This window comes from Tiliqua scincoides, chromosome 3 (assembly GCF_035046505.1).
Source record: "Tiliqua scincoides isolate rTilSci1 chromosome 3, rTilSci1.hap2, whole genome shotgun sequence".
Lineage (NCBI taxonomy): Eukaryota > Metazoa > Chordata > Lepidosauria > Squamata > Scincidae > Tiliqua > Tiliqua scincoides.
The window spans coordinates 112,419,925-112,445,524 of record NC_089823.1 but is presented as its reverse complement, the minus strand read 5'-3'; the positions used below and the strand labels follow the sequence as shown (position 1 = coordinate 112,445,524).

The window sequence follows — 25,600 nt, the reverse complement described above, 5'->3', positions numbered from 1 at the left end:
ACACATGCAGAAAATTCAGTTATTGCAGAACATGAGTGTCTCTTTGATGGTTCCTAAGTTGAGTCACAGTCATTCAATTACATCAGCACAAATTTGAACCTGGTTCAGTACTATTCAAAGTCATCAGCACCATTCTAGGCCCTATGACCCATATCCTTGGGGCATCATCTATCCACCATCCTGAAAGAGGCAGCTGTAAAATTCTAACTTATCTTCCTTCAAAAATAACAAAGGCCTTTATTTTAAATGATTACTTTAGGTACAAACAGTATTAGAATTCTTGCATGCCTTGCAAGTTGGGATCCCAAAGTAACCCAGGAAATAGTATATCACTAACAGCCTGTCCCTTCTTCGCCTCTCCGCTCACCCTGTCTCATTGTGGATAGTACAGTCAGTTGAGGAGAAAGTAGGGAAAGGAGGAACGAATCAAGAAAGGGCAGGGTGACCAGATGTCATAACTGCAGAAGAAGGCAAGGCACCCCAAAATGCAGGACATCCAAGAAAAACGTAGGACATGACAAAATACAATCAAAAAACACGATTACATGTTAATTTAAACACTATATTACTTATTAAAACTATATTACATATAATTTATTACAAGAAGGCTATGTGCTGCCTGCAGGGGCCCACTTACAGGGAAAAGGAGGACATTTAAATTCTTTTCCAGGGTATAAGTCTAAAAAAGAGGATATGTCCTGGAAAGAGGACATTTGGTCACCCTGAGAAAGGGGGCTGGTTTGGTTGGTGCAGATCTATGGGAAAATCCAGTGTTTTTGGAGATGGGGTGAAAGAGCAGGAAGTAAGTGGAGAATGTGCAGCTCCATTGCAAGGCAATGCACCAGAGACAGGGACATGTGGTTCACGGGGAGGCAGTGCCTCCCCATCAGAGTCCTTTGAAAGTGATGCTGCCATGGGAGGTGCTCAAGCACTCTCAACTCACTGCAGCTTCGTTTTTCAAAGGACTCTGGTGGGAAGGCACTGCCTCACCTGCCTCCCCACCCACTGCACCTCCCTGCAACACACCCTCCTTCCTTCATGGGAAGGCTGCTTGGAAGAATCCTGGATCCAGCTTTTCCCTGATCCAGCACATGTTAGAGAATGGGAAACACTAACAGGAAGAGAGTGCTGTTGTCTCTCTCCTGTGCACTTCTTCCTGCTGTTGCTGGCGAAATTACCTGGCAGGAAGGCTGTTGATGAAGAAGAAAGGGAGACCACCCATAGGCTCCTCACCTGCCTCCTGCTCCAGGACACTTGCACATCTTCTTATCCTTAAAGTGCGGGCGTTGGTGCATAGTGGCCAGCAGGGGGAGTCTTCTTCCTACTGCTGGAAAGTTGTTCATAAAAAGACGGGTGAGCTTTCTTGCCTACGCACTTGACCAGGGGTTCTTAACTTTTTTACTATTACAGACTCCCCAAAGGATTGTCCAGTATGCTCCATTCCCCCCAAGTCAGATTGTCGAAATCATCATCACCATCACCACCAGTTCTATTAGGTAGCAGTACACCTCAAAAGATGTCAATAACTTGATTGTACATATGGATAGCTCAGAATGAAATGCCCCAATCCATATTGATAAAGGTGCTGGTTAATAATCTAATCCAGTGGTTCTCAAACTCTTTAGCACCCAGACCCACTTTTTTAGAGCGACAATCTGTTGGAAGCCTGTCCTATGCATGTCTCCCCAGAAGAAAGTCCCATTGTAGTCAATGGGGCTTACTCCTAGGTCAGTGTGGAGAGGATTGCAGCTCCGGAGCCCAGTCCTATGCATGTCTCCCCAGAAGAAAGTCCCACTGTAATCAATGGGGCTTACTCCCAGGTCAGTGTGGAGAGGATTGCAGCTCCGGAGCCCAGTCCTATGCATGTCTCCCCAGAAGAAAGTCCCACTGTAATCAATGGGGCTTACTCCCAGGTCAGTGTGGAGAGGATTGCAGCTCCGGAGCCCAGTCCTATGCATGTCTCCCCAGAAGAAAGTCCCACTGTAATCAATGGGGCTTACTCCCAGGTCAGTGTGGAGAGGATTGCAGCCCCGGAGCCCAGTCCTAAGCATGTCTCCCCAGAAGTAAGACCCACCGTAGTCAATGGGGCTTCCTCCCAGGTGTGGCCAGGACTGCAGGCTTGGCCAGTCGTGCGGGGGAAGGGTCTGTGCCTGCGGGCGGCCGAGGGAGCCCAGAGGCGGGAGGGCCCGGCCTGCCACCCTCCCGCGCTGCCTTGTGCGGAGGGAGGGGCTCCCCTGCTCCAGTAGGCCCGGAAGCCGCGGTGGTCCTGGTTGCCATAGGAGCAGCGGAGACGCGCGGCGCAGGGAGCACTGGCGCGCCAGCGCGCAGGCGGCCCGGCCGAGAAGAGCCATCGGAAGGAGACTGGCCCCGCGCAGGGGCATGCGAGGCGGCGCGGGGAGGGCGGCCGGGCCCGCTTCGCCCTGGGCGCCGTCTGAGCGGCCTCCGGTGCTGCCCCCGCCCGCCTCGCTGCCATGGCCGCGGTGGCGGCAGCCACGGTGCCCGCGGCGCTGCCGCCGTTCCAGTTCCGGGCCCGACACGAAGCCCCGGACTGGCGGCGGCTGAGCGCCGTGGACGTGGAGCGGGTGGCGGCCGAGGTGGACGTGGCGGCGCTGCAGGAGCACCTGGGCCACGTCACCTTCTGCTCCGCCGAGCGCGAGCGCTGCCCGCACTGCCAGGCGCCCGCCGACGCGCTCCTGCTCAAGCTGCTGCGCCTGGCGCAGCTCAGCCTCGAGTACCTGCTGCACTCGCAGGACTACCTCGGCGCCCAGCTCCGCGCCTGCCAGGAGCTCCTCCGCGCCGCCGACGCCCACCGCGACCAGCTGGCCAAGGACGCGGCCCGCGGAGCCCAGGAGCTCCGGCTGCTCAAGGAGGAGTGCAGGCGCCGCAAGAGGATGATCGCCACCCAGCAGATGATGCTCCAGGCTGGGGCCTCCCACCACCAGGTAGGAGGGGCGCTGGAGGCCTTCGAGCGCACTCGCAGCCCGCATTCCGGGTGAAGGCTGCAGTCCTGTCCACACTTGCCCGGGAGCGAGCCCGTGGGCTTACCTCTGAGTAGACTGGCATAGGTTGGGCTCTCAGGCTGCAGTCCTATCCACACTTGCCTGGGAGTAAACCCCATGGACTGTAATGGGACTTAGTAGTCATGCATAGGCTTGGGTTCTAAGACACTAAATTGTTTTCATTTATTATGAATATGGTTAGAAATCAAGTTTTGATTTACAGGCTCCAAGGCAACTGTCAGAACATCTTGAAAACAATATAGAAGCACATAGAAACATACCTAAAAATAGTCAGATGCACAATAAAAATTATGGGCACCAGTAATCGAAGCAGCAGAAATACATGTGAGAGAAAGCAAGGCTGCAATCCTGTGCACTCTTCCTTGGAGTGCATTCCACTGATTGAACACAATGGAACTCACTTCTGGGTAGATATGCACAGGATTGTGTTCTAAGCTGGGGTGGCAAACCTTTCAACTTCTGGGCTCCTGGACCTTTAACAGTTATGCAGAAGCAGCTGCACTTGCTGAATTTCCTCTTCTGCACAATTGTTAAAGTTAAGCCACCCTGCTCTAAGCTATCCTGGTGTATCAGACAGCAAGGCCTAGTGTACCCATGGGGTAGAATGAATTGCAGGTAACAGTCACCATTTACGAGCACTCCATGATAAAACCTTCTGCAAGTCAGAAAGGAAAAGAAAGTTTCAGGAAGGAAAGTTCTAGCTCAGTCTGTCCCCTCTGTCCCAGTCTGTATTATTTTCTAGTTGCAGTGAGTAGTTTTTTAACAGAGATAAGTGTTCCATAATGTGTGCCCTTACCTGATCACTTTGAAGTTCATTTTACCACCTTAGTATTCCATCACTTCATTCTATTGCAGTCTGCAACCAGATTCTTTGCCTTTTACTAATTTTTACAAGCACTGCTTCGAATATTCACTTGCCTGTCACTAAGCGTATGATACTGCAGAAAAATAAAGGCTACGTTTTAATGTTCAGTTACATGGGACAAAATTCCACTGAAACAAAAGGGACTTAACTGTGTGTAACTGTGCTTGGGTTATACCCAAAATGTTTCTGCTCAAGCCCTTCCTTACACATTATCTGCCCCTGTAATCTTCATTCCTGAAAACACTCAACCACATAATCCTACTGCCAGTAAATAAGTAGATAAGCCTGAGTGTCAGTGCGCAGGGGCCAGGGTCCTTATGCAGTCACATTTTTCACTTTTGCCCCAATATCTAAGAACTCAAGTCTAGCTGAGCATCATTTCAGTATGTTTTATGTATCATCATAGAAAAAAACCATAACCATTAATATATTATTTATGGAGCATATGTTGATAGTTATATTGATTAGAAATGGATAACGAATTGGCACTACTATTCAAATGTAATCATTTTGAGTTAGCCAAAATCAAACAATATCCCTTCTCACTGTGATGAATCTTATTCTTATAAGTAATTTATGGGGTTTTGTTATGAATAAGGAACTTCTTTCAAGAATTCAGTATGTGACTCTTCACTACCAATCATATATCAATAGTGCATGTGAGTGAAAGCAATAGCATGAGGGATAAAACATATAACTGTTATAGTCAGTGAGGCAGTTATAATGGAGGACCCGGTTGGATACTAATGTTTTGCAGCCAATATGATGCATTTATGGTGCAATCCAGTATCAATCCCCATGCGGTGATGCAGCAGCACCAGTAGGAAGGCTACACTACATCCCATGGGGAATTTCTGGCTGCCCCTGGGTGAGCCTCAGAAGCACAAAGGGTCAACTCGGACCTGTGCTGGCAATGCCACTGGTGCAAGTTCACATTGCTGTGTGCAGGTGGAACAGGCCTGGGAAGGGGGTTTGGATACAGCATGTACCGGCACCCATTGATCCTACCTTCTCCTGGATCCAATTGAACTGCCCCCATTGCCACCCTGTTCCGCCCCCCTCCACTCCATTCAATCCCCTTCCTGCCCTCTCCACACCCCTGCGCTGAATTTGCATGCTCTGGTTGGCCTTCTGATGACTTCCAGCACCAGTGGGAAGGCACTGACCTTCCTGCCAGCATGCCGGCCCTTGCATAGTCACAAAGCACTTTATGGCACTGTTGCACCACAACACACTGGTGGGACGCATGTTCTGCTGCACAGGCCCTCATTTGGATCTGGCCATTAGTTGACATTGGGCCAAATTAGTTTGGATTGGGCAACTTCTTTCAACAGTAGATTCCTGTTGTGTTTAGGCATTTCCTTGGCACTCAGCCCTTTCCACAATGGCTTTATGATTTCTTGCATTCATCCAGCACAAATGTCTCTTAATTATTTATGCTCCTAGTGTCTGTTTCAAAGCATTTATATTTTAATAGCATGATAGCTATCAGTAGTAGAATTTTAAATACTAGATGATAATTGGGAATTCTGTGGTAAGAATCTGCTTCCACTAAGCATGTTCTTAAACTGCATCTATACATGTTTCATGTTGTGCCAGCTGATTGCTTTAAATGTAGTCCCTAAGGAAGGTGTATATGTTTGAAGCAGATGGAACAGCAACAGATTGCAAGACCATGCATTTGTAAATTCAGAACACTGCTAAATCTCTCTTCTGCAGTATTATGGCAACACTGCATACAATTCAGCTCCCAGTTCTGGCTCTGACAAAGAGAATATATTGGATGTGTTCAGATGTAATACTACCATGAGCAAACCATGGTTGAGCATTACTAGCACAAACCTCAGGTTCAGCTACTACATGCTAGTCCAAGGCTCCTGCTAGTAATACAAAATCATGGTTTATCACTACAGGTTGAGTCTCATTATTCCATTCCCAGAACTCACATGGATGGCAAAAATAGCATTAAAGCAAATCCATTTAAAAAACAATGACCCTTGCTAGGCGATTTAAAAACAGCCTTGCTGACCTTTGTGATGTAAGATAGATTCATTTAGTAGACAATCCATCAATCAGTCTCTCTCCAGAAACAAAGGCTCTTTAGAAAGGCAGAGCAAAGTGATTTTCTTCCTTTCACATGCTCAGGGGAGGGTCACCGACTTGGAGTGAAGTCTGAGTGTCTAGAGCAGGTGTGCCCAAACCTTGTAGCTCTCAAGGGCTCCCAATCCGGCCCTCAGGGAGCCCCCAGTCTCCAATGAATCTCTGGTCCTTCAGAGACTTGCTGGAGCCCGTGCTGGCCTGATGCAACTGTTCGATCTCTCATGTGAGCTGTGGGACAAGGGCTCCCTCCACTGCTTGCTGTTTCACATCTGGATGCAGCAGTGGCAGCAAAAGAAAGGCCGGACTTGCTTTGTGCAAGGCCTTTTATAGGCATTGAGCTATTGCAAGACCTTCATTCATTCATATAAGTTCCATCTTTAATATATTCATTTATGTAAATTTATTCAAATTTGAAATGTAATTTAATTCTTCTTTTTCTGGGCCCCACACAGTGTCAGAGAGACGATGTGGCCCTCCTGCCAAAAACTTTGGACACCCCTGGTCTAGAGAAAGAATGATTGATGGATTATCAGTAGGCTGCCCTCTCTCACATTAAGGAGGCTATTGTTAAATGACTGTTTTCCTTTAATTTAAAGGGCCCTTCTCATCCCATTGAGATAGAAAAATCCATGGATAATTAGGTTATACTTGTAATTGCTTGCATGACTATCTACAACAGTAAGGAAAGCAGTTTTTTAAACTGTGGTTTTAAAGGGAAAAATTTTTCCCCTTCTCCAGGGATCAGCACATTCCTTCTCATTTGCAGTGGCCATTCATGCTGAGTCAAATCCGTGTAAAACAAGGTTGGACCTGTACATCTGAACCAAACCCTTTACCTGTTTTGTTCTGTAGTGTGTGCCCCAAAGTACCAGAGGTATTAGACATTTAACTTTGTCAGAACCTTGTATTTATTTGAGTGTTAACTGCCTTGGGAAACCTGTGGTTTGAAAGGCATGATAAAAATACAGGTGGAGCCTGTTTATGCAAGAAAAAATGTGTTGTGCTAAATTTCATAGAATTATGCAAATACATTGCAGCCTGACACTTCTGGATGGAAGGAAACTAAGGCAGTGGTTCTCAGTCGCTTCCCCCTTCCGTACTCAGCCCTCCCTGTTGCCTGCTGTCCCGTTTCTTTCACAGGTGGGATACTGAGCTTTTAAGAGTCCGGTCCTATGCATTTCTACTCAGAAGTAAGTCCCATTCTAGTCAGTGGGGCTTACTCCCAGGAAAGTGTGGAGAGGATTGTAGCCTGAGAGCCCAGTCCTATGCCTGCCTACTCAGAAGTAAGTTCCATTCTAGTCAATGGGGCTTACTCCCAGGAAAGTGTGGATCGGATTGTAGCCTAAATCTCATGCTTTGGCTTGCTGGGAAGACTTGCTTGCTGGGCTGTTTTGTTTCCGTAGACTGGAGCACGGAGAACCTGCACCATCTCATTCTGAAGGGGGGCGGGAATTTGGCAAGCACCCCCTGGGTTTTTAAAGCAATCCCCTCTGTTACTACCTCACCTGCCCCTGTGTGTGTGTGTGTGTGTGTGAGAGAGAGAGAGAGAGAGAGAGAAAGAGCGAGCGCGAGCGAGCACACGTTCCACCTTGCTGCACATGTTCTGGCTACAGAGGTTTTTTTGGGGGGCCCCCTTCCCCTCCTCAGCCTCTTTGTTGGCTCAGGGGCTCCAGGAGTGTTTCTGTTCCCTCTTCCATGGGGAACATCTTCCATGGCTCCGGGGCTATTTCTTGCCTGTGTGAGGTGGAGCCTTTTTGCAGTGTTTTGTGTTGAATGGAAATGGAGGTGTGTGCGACTTTCAATTCCCCCCACCCCATTCATGTTGAGACAAATCCGCAGATAAAAAATCCGTGGATAAATAGGTTGCACCTGTATTTTAAATAATAGCAATGTTTACCTGCTACTTGTCCCACAAGAACAGTTGTAAACGTGACTCTGGGCACAGTCCTAACCAACGTTTCAGCACTGACATAGCTGTGCCAATGTGGCATGCACTGCATCCTGCAGTGGGGAGGCAGTCAAGGAGGCCTCCTCAGGGTAAGGGCATATTTGTTACCTTACGCTGGGTCTGCATTGCGGCTAGGTCAGTCCTGGAAAGTTGGTTAGGATTGTGCCCTCTGTTTCTGTATCTATCAGCACAGTTTGGTAACATGTTGATATTTTAAGCTTTTGATGGTCAGTGGAACAAAGGTATATAAGAATTATGTCCCAAAGCATATCACGCAAGCTTGCCAGACTGGCCACATAGCATCAAGTTGTAGAAATAATCTGGATTAAGTGCTTCATCATTTACACACTGGTGCCCTTAGTAGTCTTGCTCCTGCAGTTAGCACTTGCACATTTCTTATTATGGTGATATGAAAATGAAGAAATATGCATATCCTAACAGTTTATTTACTGTTAATAAAGTTTAGGATTTGACTGCTAACTAGATAAAGATGTTTAATTTGTCATAGAAGCTTCAGTCTTGTACCTAACTGGATCCAGCTCTGTGCTTCCTTCTCTAAACTACCTGAACAGGAGATTGCTGATGTCTAGGACTAGACATGCTGGATAGTGGGTTTTTTTCCTCCCTGCTTCACTTGCCCACGTACAGAATCTGTTTGTGTGCATATTTTCTCATGGGAGTAGGGATATATTTGCAGTGTACCTGTGTTTTAAAGAGTGTTCCGTTTGCAAATGTAGAGTTTGCTTACATTTGGAATAGATTTTTTTATTTTTTATTTAATTTTTTCTTCACTTTTAAAAATATGCATTGAGGAAAACAAAATGGAAAACATGGAATTAGGACCATACCTCAGAACTATGTTCACACATATTTTTATGGACCTGAAGTAGTTTTACTATGCAAGACAAAAAGTCACACCTTCATTGCAGTCCTCAAATTGCCTGGGAATAAGTCTTTTTAAGCTCAATGGGATAGCCTTCTGAGTCAAAAATTTTAGAATTGTGTGGAAGGTTAATTCACAGTTTAAAACCATTCCATAACTTACAGATTTTGGGAGCAGTCCTAACCAGCTTTCCAACTTTCCAGCACTGACATAGCTATACCAATGTGGCATGCACAGCATCCTGCAGTGAGATGGCAGTCAAGGGGTCCTCCTCAAGGTAAGGGCATGTTTGTTACCTTAACTTGGGGCTGCATTGCGGCTAGGTCAGTGCTGAAAAGTTGGTTAGGATTGGACCCTGCGTGTCCCATTTTATGCCTGCACAGTTCTTTGAGTTGCCTGGAATGGTCTGTCTGTTAGTAATAGCTCAGTTTAAATGGCAAATATTTTTTGAAGAACAGAGCCAAATTAGCAGTGAAATATGCAGAACTAATTCTTTGAAAATACTGTACCTAAAACAATTGTATACACCAGCTTTGCTGTATTTTTTTTATTTTGCAGTGTCAATTTTGTGACAAAGCTTTTATGAACTATTCCTTTCTGCACAGTCATCTGCAGCGTCGCCATTCAGAAGAATCACGCATTGGTGAGTTCTGTAGATCATTGACGGTTCAACTGTGGCCAAAATAAAGACTTATTTAGCCACATTTTTACAAAAGAAGTCAAACTGACTGTATAGGTTTCAGAATTAGCATGAAACAAATTTATCTTTTTCTATATGAAAGCTACTTAAGTGTAATAAGCAGTTACTAAACAGAGATGAAGGGGTTTGGAGCCAGTGGCTCTAGTTTAATAAAGGTTAGTAATAAGTTCCATTGGAAAGTAGTGAACTGACTTGCAGAATGAATTGAATTCTCCATTTTTACAGATTTACCAAGAATAAATGTAGAAGTGTCTCAAACAGGTCAAACAGAAGTGTCTCATATCTAGATGTGCATAAATCTGGCATGATAAAAATTAATTGCTTCCAAAGTGCCCGGTCATCTGTGGCCGTGGGGCAAAGTCCATGGGTTTGATTCATACCCATTTGCACAAGGGATACCCATGTGCACACCCATATGCACAATCCCTGCTTCCTCCTCCCCACTGCAGCCCTCCCCCAAGTTGCTCCTGAAGGTTCGGTGATGTTTAGTAGCAACATGGGATGTTGCATGGGGGGGCTGCAGGGGGTGAGAGAATAACCAGAAATCAGGAACAAGCACGTTTTGCATGTATTTCTGCATGTGTGAAACACAATGGTTTGCTTTTGGTTTATCCCCTTGAAAGAGAAGAGCTTTTTCTCTGTTACAATTGTTACCATTCCTGTTCTCTCTTTATGTGCTGATTCAGTGGTGTTCCCAGAGGCGGGCAAAACGGTATGTTTTACAGGCGCCTCAGTGTGCCATGTAAGCAGCCTTTCCCTCTCACCTGCAGAGCCATTCTGGGTGATGAGAGCAATGCAGAGGTATCTCCTCTGCATTGCTCTTGCTGCCCGGAAAAGCCTTGGAGGCAAGGGGAAGGGGCCTCTTACACAGCACGTTGAGGCGCATGCAAAACATATTGTTCCCCCCTCCTGCAACTGCTACTGTGTGGATTTGTATTCTTCTCATCATAATTTGAAGTGCTGGTACAGTCTGTTGTAGCCAACTCTAAGGCTCTTCGACTACAACAGCCACAAAAATGGAGCTGATAGGACAACTGAGGTACTGAAAATAACACTGTTCTTTCTTATACCTCAGTAAATTAAGATTTTGTTTAAATGCATGAGAAGAAATGAGAAGGTCTGAACTGTAGGCTCAGAAAACTGGTTTATTTTAATTGTGGTTAGTTCCCAAGCCAGGATTACAAATGGTGCATTCAGATCTTGGTTTCCCAAGTTGTACTGTAATGAGAAACTACAGTTTATTCTAAAAACTGAATCCAGAAGCTTTTAATTTTCTCCCCTCAAATCTAGAGAAGCAGGGAAGGGTGCAGATTTGAGGCTGTGCTCATGCACATAACGTTAAATCATAGTTAAATCATGGCTTAGCGGTATTTTTGCATGCAGCCTTTAGGTCAAGGAAAACAATTATAGAGCAGGAGTCATCTAATGAAACTGACTGACGGGAGATTTAGGACAGACAGAAGGAGGTATTTCTTCACACAATGCATAATTAATATGTGGAATTTATTGATATGAGTTGTGGTCTTGGCCATTAGCTTGGCTGGCTTTAAAAGGAGATTGGACACATTAATGGATGAAAAGATCTTGATGCCTAATAGTGGCTGTGTGCTACCTCCAGGTTCAGTGGCAGTGTACATCTGCATACCAGTTGCTGGGGAGCAATGGCAGGAGAGTCTTTCTTTCCTGATTATGGGCTTACCAGAGGCAACTGGTGGGGCATTGTAAGAAACAGCTTGCTGGATCAGAAGGGCCTTTGTCTTGATCAAAAGTGATTTTTTTATGTTCTTAATAATAATAAGGTATTTATATACCATCTTTCTGGTCATTGGATTACTCCTATGACTTTATTCAAGGCGGTTCACATAGGCAGGCATTTCTAAATCCCTCAAGGGGATTTTTACAATTATAGAGGTTCTCTCTTTCAAGAACCAACAACATTTCAGAATGGATCTTCCTGGTTTGGTCTCACTGCTGGCCTTGAGTTCTCCCACACAGGCTGACAAGCAGCTCCATCTCACATGGAGGACAGCCAAGACACTTCTTGCTCACACCACGAGCAGGTGGAATCACTCAGCTCGGCTTGTCAGCTGGCTCAAGGTCTCGCCATTCTCAGCCGTTCAGGGAGCTGCTGGTATCCTCGAACTGGCAACCTTCTGATGTTATCTTTGGGCTAACGGAGGCTCTACCCTCTAGACCAGACCTCCTGCCCTTATACTTTGACCTCCTTCCCCAATTATACTGTGCTTAATTACTGTTTAAATTTTAAGATTGTATAAATGGAGAGAATGGTTTTAAAGAATAATAGGAATCTTTATGTAAGGTGGATGTTGCTTCAATGAGTTTGTTTATTCACAAAGTGATGATGCTGTGCTTATATGCGTTGCAGAGCACAATAAATAAATAAATAAATAAGGGTGACGTTTGAGGGAAATGTTGAATCAAACATTTCATAAGTATGTTTTGAAATCTTGCTTTTCGAAGTACCTTGCACTGTTCCTTCTTGTAGTCCTTGGATGATTTTCTCTTGAGGAAGAAAAAACCAGGTGCTGCAGTCTGCAGTGTAGATTTCACAAAATCGTTCTTTAAATGCCTCTCTTGGAAGACCTATATTCTTCCCCTCTCCCCCCAAAAAAGTCTCACTGAAGCATATTTCTTTCAAACAGATAAGAAAAGAGCACAGACTGATAAACTACAAGAGGAGATTGACAAACTGAAGGAGCAGTTACAGCTCACCAAGGTTCAGTTAGAAGCTGAGCAGCGTGTTCATGTTGTCAGATTGTCTAAGGTGGGACATACTCGGCATTGCTACTCTATTTGCACTGAAATCTACATAATTTCTATTACAAATAATAAATTAAGACAGTGATCCTGCAAGCTTTCCTAAATTTCCCAGATCAACCTATTGAAGATAAAATCTTTCTATATTCTGTCAGCTCTTCTGAAGCTTTCAGGAATTTGACTGAGGTTAATCTGATAATGTGTAGAGTTGAATCTCTCTAGCCAAACTATCAAATGAGTGTAGGGTACTTTACATTTGAATCTTTTATATCTCTTGAAACCACCTGGTTCCTTCTTACCATTGGCTCCCTTTGGATGACATCATTATTTGGATTTTAGATACTTTCCAAGACTTTTATCATATAGCATGAGAACATCTGTCATTTCTTAATCCAGTTTGTTTGGTCAGTTGTCATTTTATACCTTGATTTTCAACTTTCTGCCATCTTTGATAGGTGCTTGAGTTCTCATTTTCAATAGATGTACCCAGAGTCCATTGTGTATAATACCCAAATGTGCCTGTACAATTTATTGCCTTACTCTGTCTTTTAGTTTGATTAATTTAGGGCGCAGTCCTAACCAACTTTCCAGTACTGGCATAGCTGTGCCGGTGGGGCATGTGCTGCATCCTGCAGTCGGGGCGGGGGCGGTCATGGAGGCCTCCTCAAGGTAGGGCAATATTTGTTCCCTGACCTCAGAGTTGCATTGCCCTTATGTCAGTGCTGGAAAGTTGGTTAGGATTGTGGCCTTAAGGTTGTAAGTGCTTAGCTGATGACCAGGTGCAACTCAGTTTTCTCAAGAAGACTATTTTTTTAAATCCATGAGATAATTCTCAGCAGATTGCCTTTAATTTCAGGAATATGAGGAACACACATCAAGGGAAGAGGAAATTCGGCAGTTATTTCACAAGTGGAAAGAAGAAGAAAAAGAAAAATTGGCCAGTGAATTAGTGAAGATGAAAGAAATGTTTATGATGGAATTTAAAGAGTTGACTGCAAAAAATACAGAATTAGAAAACGTAGGTAATTGAAATCTGGAATTTTGATGGCATATTACTCTATGAAGTGATTTTGGCCTGATCACTTGTTGGGAATACTTTATTCTGAGTTGGCTATTTGGAGCTTTTAAACTTTTAAAATTCTGGTAAGCTGCAGCATAGTGGAAACTAGAGACATTGTACCTGATAAACCAGTGGAAACTAGAGACATTGTACCTGATAAACCATAGCATTAGAGATTATTGCTAAAATTGCCAGGAGAGAGCAGCACGTAATCATTCAGGGCTCAGAAATTCCATTCTCTCAAAAATGCTTTTGACAGACATTTGCTCCCTTCCTGTCTGGGGCCTTTTGAAATAAGATTGCCATTCATATATCCCCATCAGGATGAACAACCGGTCACTCAGACCAAAATTATGTTCAGTTGTTCATTTCTATAACGTTCTACGGAAAAAAATCATAATTTTTCACTGGATTGTACTGAGTAGCCCTGACCCAACTGTGCGTGTGGGCACAGCCCCAAAACTGCACACATGGAGATCTCTTAGAAGCAATAATTGTTCCTTTCAGTAGTTCAGCAGGGAAACAAGGGAAAGGGGTTGAAGACATTATCTTTTTCCCCAAATAAACAGCTGATCAGTGTGTTACTGCTATTCTTAGAAGGCTCTTCATATGTACCAGCTGCTGCACCAATTGCATCGGGATCATTGGGAACAATACTGTGAAAAATTCAGCATTATTTTTGTCATAGACTTTCTGCAGTGAACTATTTAGTGCAATTGTTGTGTGGGTGTTAAATATTACGTTACGTTTTTGTAAAAATATATTTTAAATGTTTATATTTGCTAAGCAACTTTCCAGTTTTGTGGGCAAATTGTGCAGTTCATGGACTCCTATGCAAGCGTGTCCACTGCATGGGTTTTAGATGCACTAATCAACCAATGCTAATTAACAAAACTTTTACTGTAACTAAGTCCACCTCACCTGCCTACCAGCCCCCTCTTTCACTTATGAGACAGGGTTTGTCTCTGCAAAGCACCTCTCTCTTTGCCCTCCTTCCTCACAAGGGCACTCTAGGAATGGAGCCTCTCCACTTCTCAAACACTTCTCCAGGGTTCTCATGAGGAAGGAAGCAGGGAAGTTGTAGAGGGAGGTGGCACCACAGCCTGTCCTACAACTGAGCAAGGAGGTTGGCAGGCAGATGGCGTGTTTGTTAACCAGCAAACTCAGTTGGTGAGCAGAAATACTGATTAACCAAGTTGACTGGTTAACAAAACTGTGCTATGACTATTTCATTGGTTAGAAATACTTTGTATAATGCAAAATATTGTAGCTCTTTTTAATATCATAGGTTGATCTCTGTCAAGCTCCAGTTCTCTAGTTCTTTCTTCTAATATATCTTGGGATTTTAACTTTTTTTCCCCCTCTTAGCATCTCTTAGAAGTACAGAAGTCCAACAAACACCTGAAATCAAATTTAGGTACATTAAAAGATAGCTCTGAATTTTCAGAAGAGAAACCTCAGAACAGTGTAGATCACCAGAACATTATGGAGCTTCTGGAAAGACAGGTAATTTTTAACATAAACTCTAAAACTCAATCACTGGTACTATTTCCCTTGTTTTTATTTATACAAGATAGAACATGAATATGTATACTCTAAATCCTTGGGGCACTCCTCAGCTGCCATCTCTACTTGCACCAATTTTCAGAGTCGTGTTTTTATAAATTTTGATTTCATAGTCACAGTAAAATGTGTCTGATACTTAATAGTCTTTAGAAAGTGTATCTTGTACTAGAAAATTAAATCTTCTATAACAATTATAATTTTCAGGGATCCAAAGGGCTACTTTGGCTTGGTTACATTAGTAAGGCTCAATAGGATGTTTGTCTCTTTTCCTTTACATGGCACACTCCTGTTGCATGTCACAAACTGCATTTGAAATTCAATTTGAAAGCCAGTTTTCCATGAAGCATTGGGCACTGCTATATGAGAAATGGAAACTCAAAAGGCACTTTTGGCGCTTGGAACTAGTTATGTGGTTCATTGGATCCTGGCCATGATACTTAATTGCAAAACAGAATTTAGTTAATAAATGCATAATTTCCATTATGAATAACAGAATGTAGCTAAACAAGGAGCAGACTGAATGAAGCATGATCTACTTTGTACAATTCTGCATTAGTGTGTAAGGTCATGATGGCTGTTCTCAAAGTAGTAACAGGACTCGTGGTCCAATACTATACTTGCCAGCTGTGGTTGTTGTCTCACCTCTTCTGCTGGTGCTGACAGCTGTAAAGCAGTCAGCACCAGTAGTAAAAGGTGCTCTGGAAGCACGCTGCCAGGGACACTGGCAGGAAGGCCGGAGCCTTCCTGCACATGTTGTTGGCTCTTCCACCACCCACTGGACCTTGTAAGTATGCAGGAGATGCAGGAAATAGTGAGGCAGGGCATAATGGGGTGGGGAGGGGGCAGAACTGGGTAGGGAGGTGGGCGTAACAGTGGTGGGAAGAATGCTGGAGGGGGTGGATCTGTTAGCAGTGTCACACACCAAAACCTATCCCCCTTTCTTGCAGCCTCCCTGCTCCCTTTCTCTCCTTCGACTTCTGCTAGTGAAATAACTAGTGAAACCAGGGAGGTCAATTGCAGGTTCAGGGAGATCCACGGTCAGATTTTGGACGCATCTGGAAGTGCCTTCTGGTTGCATCCAGAGGTGTTCTGGACTGCATCTCAGAAGGCCTGTCAGAGCCTTCCAGTTTTCATTAAACCAGAAGTATTTGTTAGAAAATTCCAGCAGGCCTTCTGAGTTGTGGGGAAGTCATATGCAACCTCTCCACAACTCAGAAGATCTCCCAGGCACAACCTCTGGTCTCGTCCAGGAATTCCTCTGTGGTCCTCCAACATGGGTTTGTGATCCATGTTGAGTCAAATCCACGGATTGCAAACTCACGGATGTACCCCCCCCCCATAATGTAATAATGACCTTTAATTTGGCTATCTGTGCAAACAAATGTTTTTCTTCAGTAGTTCCATATGATACATTGCAAATCAGATAACATCTGAAACATTCTAGGAAGCCAAAATATGTATTGAGTATTCTGCTAATATACATTTTTTTGTAATGACCTAATCTTTAGGTGACCCATTTGAATTTGTGATCTTACTTAAAGCAAGTTTTGTATGAAAAGCAACTTTTCACCTTGCCACTTTACTTTGCTTGATGCATCATATTCAGATTATGTCAGTGCAACACAACAGATTGTGAAGTTATACCAGTATTGTGGTTGGTCTACTCCATCTGTTGCTTTCTGGAGCAACAGTCCATATCAGTTCTTTCATTCATTCAATTATATATAAACTTATTTTTCGTATTTGAATTTAAATACAGAAGGCACATTTTTAAAAGATCAAACGGTATTATTATATTTTACTTAGGAAACTAAATGGACTTCAAAAGTACAAGCTCTTCATCAAGAACATGAAAATGAAAAACAACAGGTAAAACTGCATGGTAATTTATACATAGAGTAAGCCTATCTGTAATTTAATGAAATAAAATAAACATTATATACTCACAATATTATGCAAGGAACTGGAACCATTCTTAATTGTTGTTTATAATACAGTCTTGTTAGGAAAAATTTACTTGAATATTCCAGTTCTAATAAGTTATGTCATGCCCAGTTCTTGTGTTGAAGAACTGAAATACAGAAATTGATCTTTGAAGTGATTACAATGTAACTATGCCTTAGACTTGTATGGCTTTGTTTATTTTGAGTGTTCCTGAAACTTTAATTGTATAAAAAAAACCTGACGTTTTATAAGAATCTATGTCCCAAACAATTCAGTCACACCTCTGGATGTGTGGGTCTTCAAACAGTCTCTGGATTGCTGTGCGGGCCCTGTATTGAAGTTACCAGGTGGCTCTCTCAAGAGCACTTTGAGCTTTCAGATTTCTTGGAGTTTACTAGCATGGGAAATGGCTCGAAGCAATTATGACTTTACAGAGTGCCTCTACCTCTCCTGTGCAGATATATTGAAAGAAAGCAGTGTTGACTGAACTGTATGTCAAGTGGCAGTATTTGGGGTGGCAGAAATGAAGAATCGTATGATCCAAAAGGTGCACCCCAGGTTCTATAGAAATGTTAAAAAGTATGCTGGGATACATCTTTGTGGATCATATGTATTTAATGTATGCACCATCTTTTAATTAGCTTGCTTAAGTTGGCTAACACATTTTAAAGTGGAACAAAACAATTACTGAGGAATTTTTTTGTGTTGGAAAAAGCACAGCCTTCTAAGCCAGGAAATGTCTCTGCCATTTCTGGCATACTCCTTAACATGTTGCTCCCCATGTGAAAAATATTATGTCAGAATCAAAAACATGTTGGGTATTTTTTTATGTCTTTGTATACGTTACCATCAGCAAATCCAGGAGCATGTCAGCGGGGAAATGCTCTTGGCCAAAAGTGAGGTTTTTTTTATATGTCTCATAATACAATCCCATGCTTGTCTACTCTGAATTATGTCCCACTGTGTTCAATGAGACCTACTCCCAGGAAGGTGCATATTGAATTTTGCCCACTGTGACTTTCTCAGGTATTTAGCTGGAAAGTTCAGGCGACATTGCATCAGTACATTGACCAGAGACAGTCAGACAACTAGAATGACAAAGGCAAATGGTGGTGCTTACTGATTTATTTCCAGCTCCCAGTTTAACAGGGAGAAACATATGGAGTTAGGCAAGGGGACAGTGCAAAATGATGTAGTTAAGGTGCTTAAGTTAAGGTGTAGTTAAAGGTACTTTTGGTACAAACATTCCTATTACTCAATTTCTCTGTAAACTAGCATCATGGCTACTCTCTAAAATAGCATTGTGACAGTCTCAAAAGTCTATCACAGATCATTCTGTGTTTCAGTCTTTGGAAATTCCTTTGGGAAATTAAAGATATATTTTTCAAAAAAAGGGTCACTATAATCATAATTACAAGAATTAATTGATGACATAGCTTTCAGTTAAGGCAAAAATAAATTCTATTTAAAAGAAAACAAACTTCAGCAAATCAGTCCTGTGTGCAGGTGAGGTATCTCTATTGCTTGTCGAAGTGGAAGAGCCCCATAGGCTTATTGATATCTGTCTATTGTATTTAGCAGTGGGAGAGGCTCTGGCTTGAATTTTGTGTGGGCAAATTTTTCTCTAGCTGGAAATCTTAAATGGAAGCGGATACAAATGATTCCAATTTTTTTTAAGGCGCTCTAGTTCTGGAATGTTTGGAAACAGTGTAATTTGGAATGGCAGATCAATTTACTTTTCCATATTTTTCATTCAGCTTATGTCACAAATTGAAAGTCTCAAAACATCAATGACTGAGGACTTGAATGCAAGCAACATGTTCTATAAGCAGAAAATAGAAGAACTAGAACAAAGACTTCAAGAGCAGAATGACCTTGTTATCGCACAGAAGCACCAGGTCTGTTTTGTGTAAGATCATTGCCTATTTAAAATCCCAGGTCAAAGCAAAGGGCCTCACTTCGGGACTGAAAAGGCAGATAAATTTTCAATTACTATCAGATAAATATTTCCCAATCAGCTACTTTTCATACTCTGTGTTTTTGCAAACAAGGTTCCTGATGATAGCATGTAGTATTTCTAAGCTAGAAGAGGAAGTGGGGGAGGGTGAAGGGAACTTGCTTAGTTTTTATTGGTTATAGTGATTAAAAACTCAATTATATCAGAAGGTCTTGGTTTCTGCAGTGTTACAGGTGGCTTTATAGAATTGGGTGTAACAGTCCTTCCACTGGCACAAAGCAACAGCTTTTAGCATTGTCATTTTGGAATGAACACTGCTATAATGATTCAGACACCAAGGGATTGGAACATACTTCTCCCTGCTCCCTAGTCCAGCTTGATCAGTTGGAATCACCTTGAGCAGGAATAAAAATGTCTCTTCCTAACCACATGACCCACTGTCACTGGAATCCATCAAGAGCAGGTTCTCTTGGAATCCATCAAGAGCAGGTACTCTTGGTGTCTTGCTCACTCATTTGGGCTGGACCCTGACAGGCTACTGCCTCCATGTTCCAAATACATTGCAGGGAGAGAGCCTCTGCATGGCTAGGTGCCCATTTGTCATTTGCTCTTGGGCCTTGGATAAGGTAATGCCACCCTTCTTATCCGCTTCATCTTGCACCTCTTACTATCAACATGGCAGGCATTTTGTTGCAACCATACAAACTATTCTCATTTCTAAAATCTGTACCTACTCTTTATTAACTCTGTATTTCAGATACAAAAATTGGCTACAAAGTCGGTGGAAAACATCAGGTCTTCTGATGGTAAGTTAAAATGACAAGCAAGATAAACTTTAAAATATCTTTGCTCTTATCTGTTTGCTCATCAAACTTAACAAATATATAAAGTAAGAAAATAATGCCTGTTTATTGCATAATCACTGTACTGTGAAAAGTCTATTTGGAAATATAAGAATCTATACTTTATATCTTGTTTCTTTGCAGTTACAGTGAAAACTTCAGCACAGACTGTGTTTCAGCCTAAAGCAAGTCTGTCATCTATGAGTGGTAAGTTTTGTTGCAGCAGTGCAAATTTTACTGTTCTATTGTCTTTTGAGACAACAATAAATAATAGCAAATTTTTCCATTGAAGTCTTCCAGACATTCTCAAAAAAATCAGTGTTAGGGTTCCTCACTGTAGTTATAGTGTTGGCATTTTCTTTGTGTACAATAATTATTTCTGCTTCCAGTCAAAATTGCAGCTTTTCCCTTTCAAGCACAAAATTACATGGTTATAATAAATTTTAAAAACTTAGGACTGGCAAAAGAGATTTTGGATCCTGTGATAGAAAATCAATCCCCCAGCATCACAAACATAATTATTATATTAACAATACTGTATTTGAGCGCACCCACAATCAGCTATCTAAGACAACCTCCTTATCTCCCTTATGATAGGGTTGACCCTGAATAAATAATAATAATAATAATACAGGTATTTATATACCGCCTTTCTTGGTCATTAGATTTCTCCTCAGACTTTAATTCAAGGCGGTTTACATAGGCAGGCTGTTTAAATCCCCGTAGGAATTTTTACAATTAAAGAAAGGTTCTATCTTTCAAGAACCACACAACATTTCAGATGGAACTTTTGCGATCTGTTATCACTTTCTGGCCTCTTCGCACACAGGCTGACAAGCAGCTCCTTCCGAAGAGCAGGTGGAATAACTCGGCTCAGCTTGTCAGCTGCTTCAAGGTCTTGCTGTTCATTGTGCCAGTGGCCTCGAACTGGCGACCTTCAGATGTTATCTTCAGGCAGTTGGAGGCTCAACCCTCTAGACCAGACCTCCTGCCCATAGTACATATAAATCATAGTACAATTATAGATTAAACAATTTAATTAAGCTCTGTTTTTTCTTTACTGGTTCCCACATACACTGAGGACGTGAGACATGTTGTGAAACTAGCTCTGAAACAATGTTGGCTTGAGGACTAATGAAATTGCATGGCCTCTGCTGTTCTTATATTTCAGTTATTTGAAGTGGCCATCATATATTAGAACTCATAATATGGTACCTTCAGTGGAGGCATGTTATAGCCGTCAGGTCACCCGATTGTATTGCTTTGCTATGCCAATAACGGTCTTATGAACTGAAGTGATTGTATCAATTGGACTTTGAAAGGTCAAAGATTAAGGCAGTGTTCTCAACACTTTTTGTCAGTCACTGTTTTGATTTATTCAGTTCTCTCCTCAGGTGTTGGGGACAGGTGTTGGACTGTTTTCTTTACACTTAAATCTATGCCTATAATTCAAGATACTGTTTTCTATAGTATATTCAGTAGGATTTGTGGTTGTTCGTAATTCTCCTGAATGCACCAGAACAGTGATCCTTTTTCAGTAGTCAAAGCAAAATGTTTGGGAACAATTTGCGTACTCATTTTGAATGACTTTGCTGGTGATTATCTATTTTATTATCTCTGCAGGTCTTTTCTGTCTCTTTCTCTTCTCCTACCTTGTTCATCCCTCTTGTCTTTTTATAGTTAATTTCAAAATTATGCCTTAAAGGAGAAATCCTAATTCTTCTCCTTTCTAGCAACAGATTGTATGAGTATGGTAAGACTGTGTTGTATTTTTTCCCCAAATAAATTTATTGAAAACACAAGAGTTTTCAATTGTACATTTCATGAGTGATTGTGTTTAAGATTGTATTCGGGTTTTTTTCTTTTTCAATATAGAAGCCTGATATCCTTTATCACTTTTGGAAAAGCAATTTTGGAAATATCACTTCAATATTTGCATCTGATATCCTTTATCACTTTTGGAAAAGCAAACCTAGGTAAAATGTGCATCAGAGTCCACATATGGTTTAGTTCCACTGAATTAAATGAAATGTATCTGTAGTTCAATCTCAGCTCTCAGGTTCAAAGGGCATGCAGGATTCTTGGTTAAACAAGATCCATAAGGGGAAGAAATAGCATATGGATTTGCAAATCATTTGGGTCTCGGTCAAACTCAGCACACCATGGTTTGTTGAGTCATCTAACTCAACAAATAAATAAATCAAATAAAAACTGACTTTATATTTAGGATAGCATAAAATGAAATAAATAAGGTGCATCAGAATTTTGGGTGCATTAAATCAGTGGAAGATTAGATTTTGGCCCTGATCTAGAGAATGGTAGTCACATCTAATTTCTGTTGAAATCAACTGGACTTAGTTAAGTCATGACTTTTAGATGGTTTGTAGAGAAGGGAAAGGAAACCAAAATACAGGTCCAACATTGTTATTCACAGATTTTTTATACACAGATTTGACTCAACATGAATGGTCACTGCAAATGAGAAGGAATGTGCTGATCCCAGGAGAAAGGGAAAAATGCACCCCTTTAAATACTTTTCTTACTGTTATAGAGATTTTTATCTAAACAGAATGAGAAGGGCCCTTTTAAATTAAAGGAAAACAGTCCTTTACAATAGTTAGAGGGCAGCCAGCTGACAATCCATCAATCATTCTCTCTCCAAGACCTTCTCCCTTCCCCCTAAACACAAAAGATAATCCTTAATAATCGCCTGGAGTGAGACTGATTGTTTGATTGACTGATTTTTTGTATGACTGATTGTTTGATAGTCTTAATGACTCTATGTTAACATCATAAACGTCAGCAAGGCTATTTTTAATCACCTGAGCAAAGGAAGTTTGTTTTTTAAATTGATTTGCTATAGTTTGATTTTTGCCATCCAGGAGGGTTCCAGAACTCAGTTCTGGGACTTATACCTATTGATGTATAGAAGTAAAGACTTTGGGTGGAGAATAGCATTCAGAACTCAGTTCTGGGAACCCTCGTGAATGAGACTCAACCTGTATACCCTAGTTTACAACTTGTCTTATAGGGTTTGTTGGTGGATTTTATCCCACAAGTGGAAAAGAGGGTATTAATCCACTGATCTTTTTGAACATACCAAGAGGCCACAAGAGGCTGCTTTGATGACTTTTCTTTTCCTCTCTTTCTTCGTGGTGGGAATAGAGGAAGATCAGACTCACACTCTTCCTCCCCCTGGATCTTCTGATTCAGGGGGTGTCTTCTGTGCATGGTGAGTACAAAAGGTTGGGTGGTAATCTGTGAACCTAAGACTTATACATAGTGATGTATAGAAGTAAAGACTGGGTGGAGAATAGCATCCAGATAAACCCAGTATGTCCTGTCTATGGCCTCTTTGTTCTCATCTCAGACAGCTATCCCTTGTTCACTTTGCTTATATATGAATAACGGCTTGTTCTTGTTGAGGTAGTTGAATATGTTAGTTGAATATGATAGTAAATACATCACTCTTTCATGTACAGTGGCTGAAGATACTAGCATATCTTATACCATATCAGCGTAGTGCCTATAACTTTGAACTTGAGAAGTTTCATTCTGCTCAGCTCTGAAGTCAGTGAATTAAGAGAAAAATAATTTTCTCTTAATTTTCTCTATAGTATCTCCATAGATTCTTCTGCATGATTTTCATCCTCTGGACCTTTTTCTTGACCTACTTCTTCCCTGTCTGTCTTTCTGTCTGTGCTGTTCCTGTTTTTCCTCATTATTAGAACACGTGCTGGAGCCCATAGAGGAGCTTCCAGAGGATGAAAAAGGTAATGAGAGGAACAGTCCAACCTTTTGTGCTCTTTAATGATAAATGCGTTATTGAGGGTACTATCCTATCCAACTTTCCAGCACTGGTGCAGTCACATTGCAGCCTTGAGGAAAGGGAATAAATGTTCCCTTGCCTTGAGGAGTCCTCTGTGACTGCCTCCCCAACCTCATTGGCATGGTTGCACCAGCACTGAAAAATTGGATCAGATTGGGCCCTGAGAATACAAATGGTTTCCAGAGCATGTTGCCTAGACTTCAAAGCATAGTTTCAATACGGCAGATGAAATTTTCAAGCCACATAAAGAGACTTCTGATAGGATCAGGAGCCATAATATTTCAACCATCACTTCCTCATGCAACTTGGCTCTTGTTTTTGTCCATTAACTCTCTGTGCTCATCTGCCTGAAAAACCAATTACAGCCCATTCCACAACCCTAGCCATCCTTTGACTCTTTCCCCCCATAAATCCATTGCAATTCCCAGGACTTTGTATCATGATGTTCCATATTTTGGGATACTGCAGCATGATCCTTTTCCTTGACTCCCAAAGTTGTACCCAGAGACTGAAAAGAGGAATGAAAGGGGGCGCTGGCACTTTTGAAATGATGTAGTAAGTTTTTTTCTAGCAGCTCAGTGTAATTTTTAACAAGCCATTCAGTACTTGATTCTTGAATACCTTTTGGAATGGTCAAATTATTATCATTCATGCAAATTCAATTTAGTGTTTATGAAAAGCATATATAGGCATGCTTGACTTTCATCACTTTACTCTTTCAACTGCTTTCAGTTATAATCACATTTGAAATTTTGTTCACCTGTTTTCCTCTTTCGTGCAATTTCATCCAACAATGCTTGTCGGCATCCTTATGTTTATTTTTCTTTCATTTCTGTTTATTTAGGATTTGCACATGTTTGCATTTGTTACGTAGTTATTTATTCTTTCACTGGTCAGAATAAATTTGCAGGCTTTTAACTTTTATCCTTGCTCTGGTTCCTAACCCGACAAAAGCGCAAGGTTTTGCTATAGTTGCCTCTACTGGATTAATGCATTCTTAGGTGGACCTAAGATGATTTGTTTGCTTGTTTGTCTCTGTGATAACTTAGCTTTGTGAGCAATACAAAGCAGTATTTATAATTACAAAAACTGTACTATTATCCAAGCAGAATGTGTCCTCTCACTGTTAAAGGTCTGTTCTAGACTTACTGCATTTACATAAAAGGAAGACAGTGTTATTCACAAACCCTCCAGGACTTCTTCACGCCTTCCAGTGCATTATAAGGCATTAAAAACATCACCTCTGGTTTCTCCGTGAAACTGGAAGTTACGTGTTTTGAGCTCTAGAGCTCAGTCTGAGCCCGGCAGATACCGTGGACAGACGTTCACAGCCTCTGCTGAGCTCAGAGGACCCTGTGGGGATAGGTGATAGGATCCGGTGAATGCAATCACCTCTGGATTTACCCTCTCCTGCAGCCTTCTCTCCCAGTTTCACCCCCTCCCTGCCCCAAGGCTGCTTTACCTGCTTCACGCGACTGCCTGCAGCCTCTGCAGGCTTCACAGTGGCCATTACTGCCAAAAAACACTACTTTGTTTCCCGAGGATGTTTTTCCCGAGGAGTGTTCCCGAGGACACTGGATGTTTTTATACCTTCTTAAGATATTCTGAGGCCAGGGGAGGGCTTCCCTGAGTCGTGTTTTTTCAGTTGTAATGGCCATTCTGAAGCCCACAGAGGCCATGGCAGGCATGCAGCCTCTGTGGGCTTCAGAAAGCCCTCTGGAAGCGACCAGCACACAACTGCGGTCACTTTCAGGGGGTTTAAAGGGACTGAAATGGTGGATTTCTTTATCCATGGATACTAAGGCCCCACCTGTATGTAGAAATGTCTGCAACTCTAATACATTTGTCTTCAGACTGTACATAGACAGCAACCACGGAAAGACATGTTTACACCTGTACTCTAATAGAGACATCTTACATCCATTGCCTTCTTTGCAGCTGTTCCCAAAGACGGGCCACATTTTAGGGTATTTTTGTCCAGATGAAATGTCATATATTTCTCTAAACACAATTATTACCTTCTTGTCCCTCTTGGCTTCCTTATGGTACCTTTCCTGCCTGATGATGTGATTTAGGAGAATTCAGGTGAACAGGCAGACTTGCATGTG

General features: G+C 42.1%; 2 protein-coding genes across 4 annotated transcripts in view; one reads left to right on the top strand and one right to left on the bottom strand.

The window, feature by feature from the left end:
- DNAJC3 (DnaJ heat shock protein family (Hsp40) member C3) overlaps nt 1–2,154 on the bottom strand; it is a 57,441-nt gene extending 55,287 nt beyond the window's left edge. The window contains exons 1-2 of the mRNA XM_066622036.1: nt 2,075–2,154; nt 1,179–1,327 (exon numbers count right to left, since the gene is read on the bottom strand). The gene's annotated coding sequence lies outside the window, so the exon portion shown is untranslated. The remainder of the gene's footprint in view (nt 1–1,178; nt 1,328–2,074) is intronic.
- A 654-nt stretch (nt 2,155–2,808) lies between these two features.
- The window catches only part of DZIP1 (DAZ interacting zinc finger protein 1), a 32,216-nt gene continuing 9,424 nt past the window's right edge, over nt 2,809–25,600 (top strand). Inside the window, exons 1-10 of one of the 3 annotated variants that reach the window (XM_066622031.1) lie at nt 2,809–2,942; nt 9,375–9,459; nt 12,180–12,301; nt 13,151–13,312; nt 14,723–14,860; nt 16,727–16,789; nt 18,622–18,762; nt 19,579–19,627; nt 19,808–19,870; nt 23,392–23,436. In XM_066622031.1, the coding sequence (XP_066478128.1) occupies nt 2,892–2,942; nt 9,375–9,459; nt 12,180–12,301; nt 13,151–13,312; nt 14,723–14,860; nt 16,727–16,789; nt 18,622–18,762; nt 19,579–19,627; nt 19,808–19,870; nt 23,392–23,436 (919 nt within the window). In that variant the 5' untranslated portion in view covers nt 2,809–2,891. Of the gene's footprint in view, nt 2,943–9,374; nt 9,460–12,179; nt 12,302–13,150; nt 13,313–14,722; nt 14,861–16,726; nt 16,790–18,621; nt 18,763–19,578; nt 19,628–19,807; nt 19,871–23,391; nt 23,437–25,600 lie in introns of those variants that run through there. The other 2 variants (XM_066622032.1, XM_066622033.1) reach the window with 2 other exon arrangements.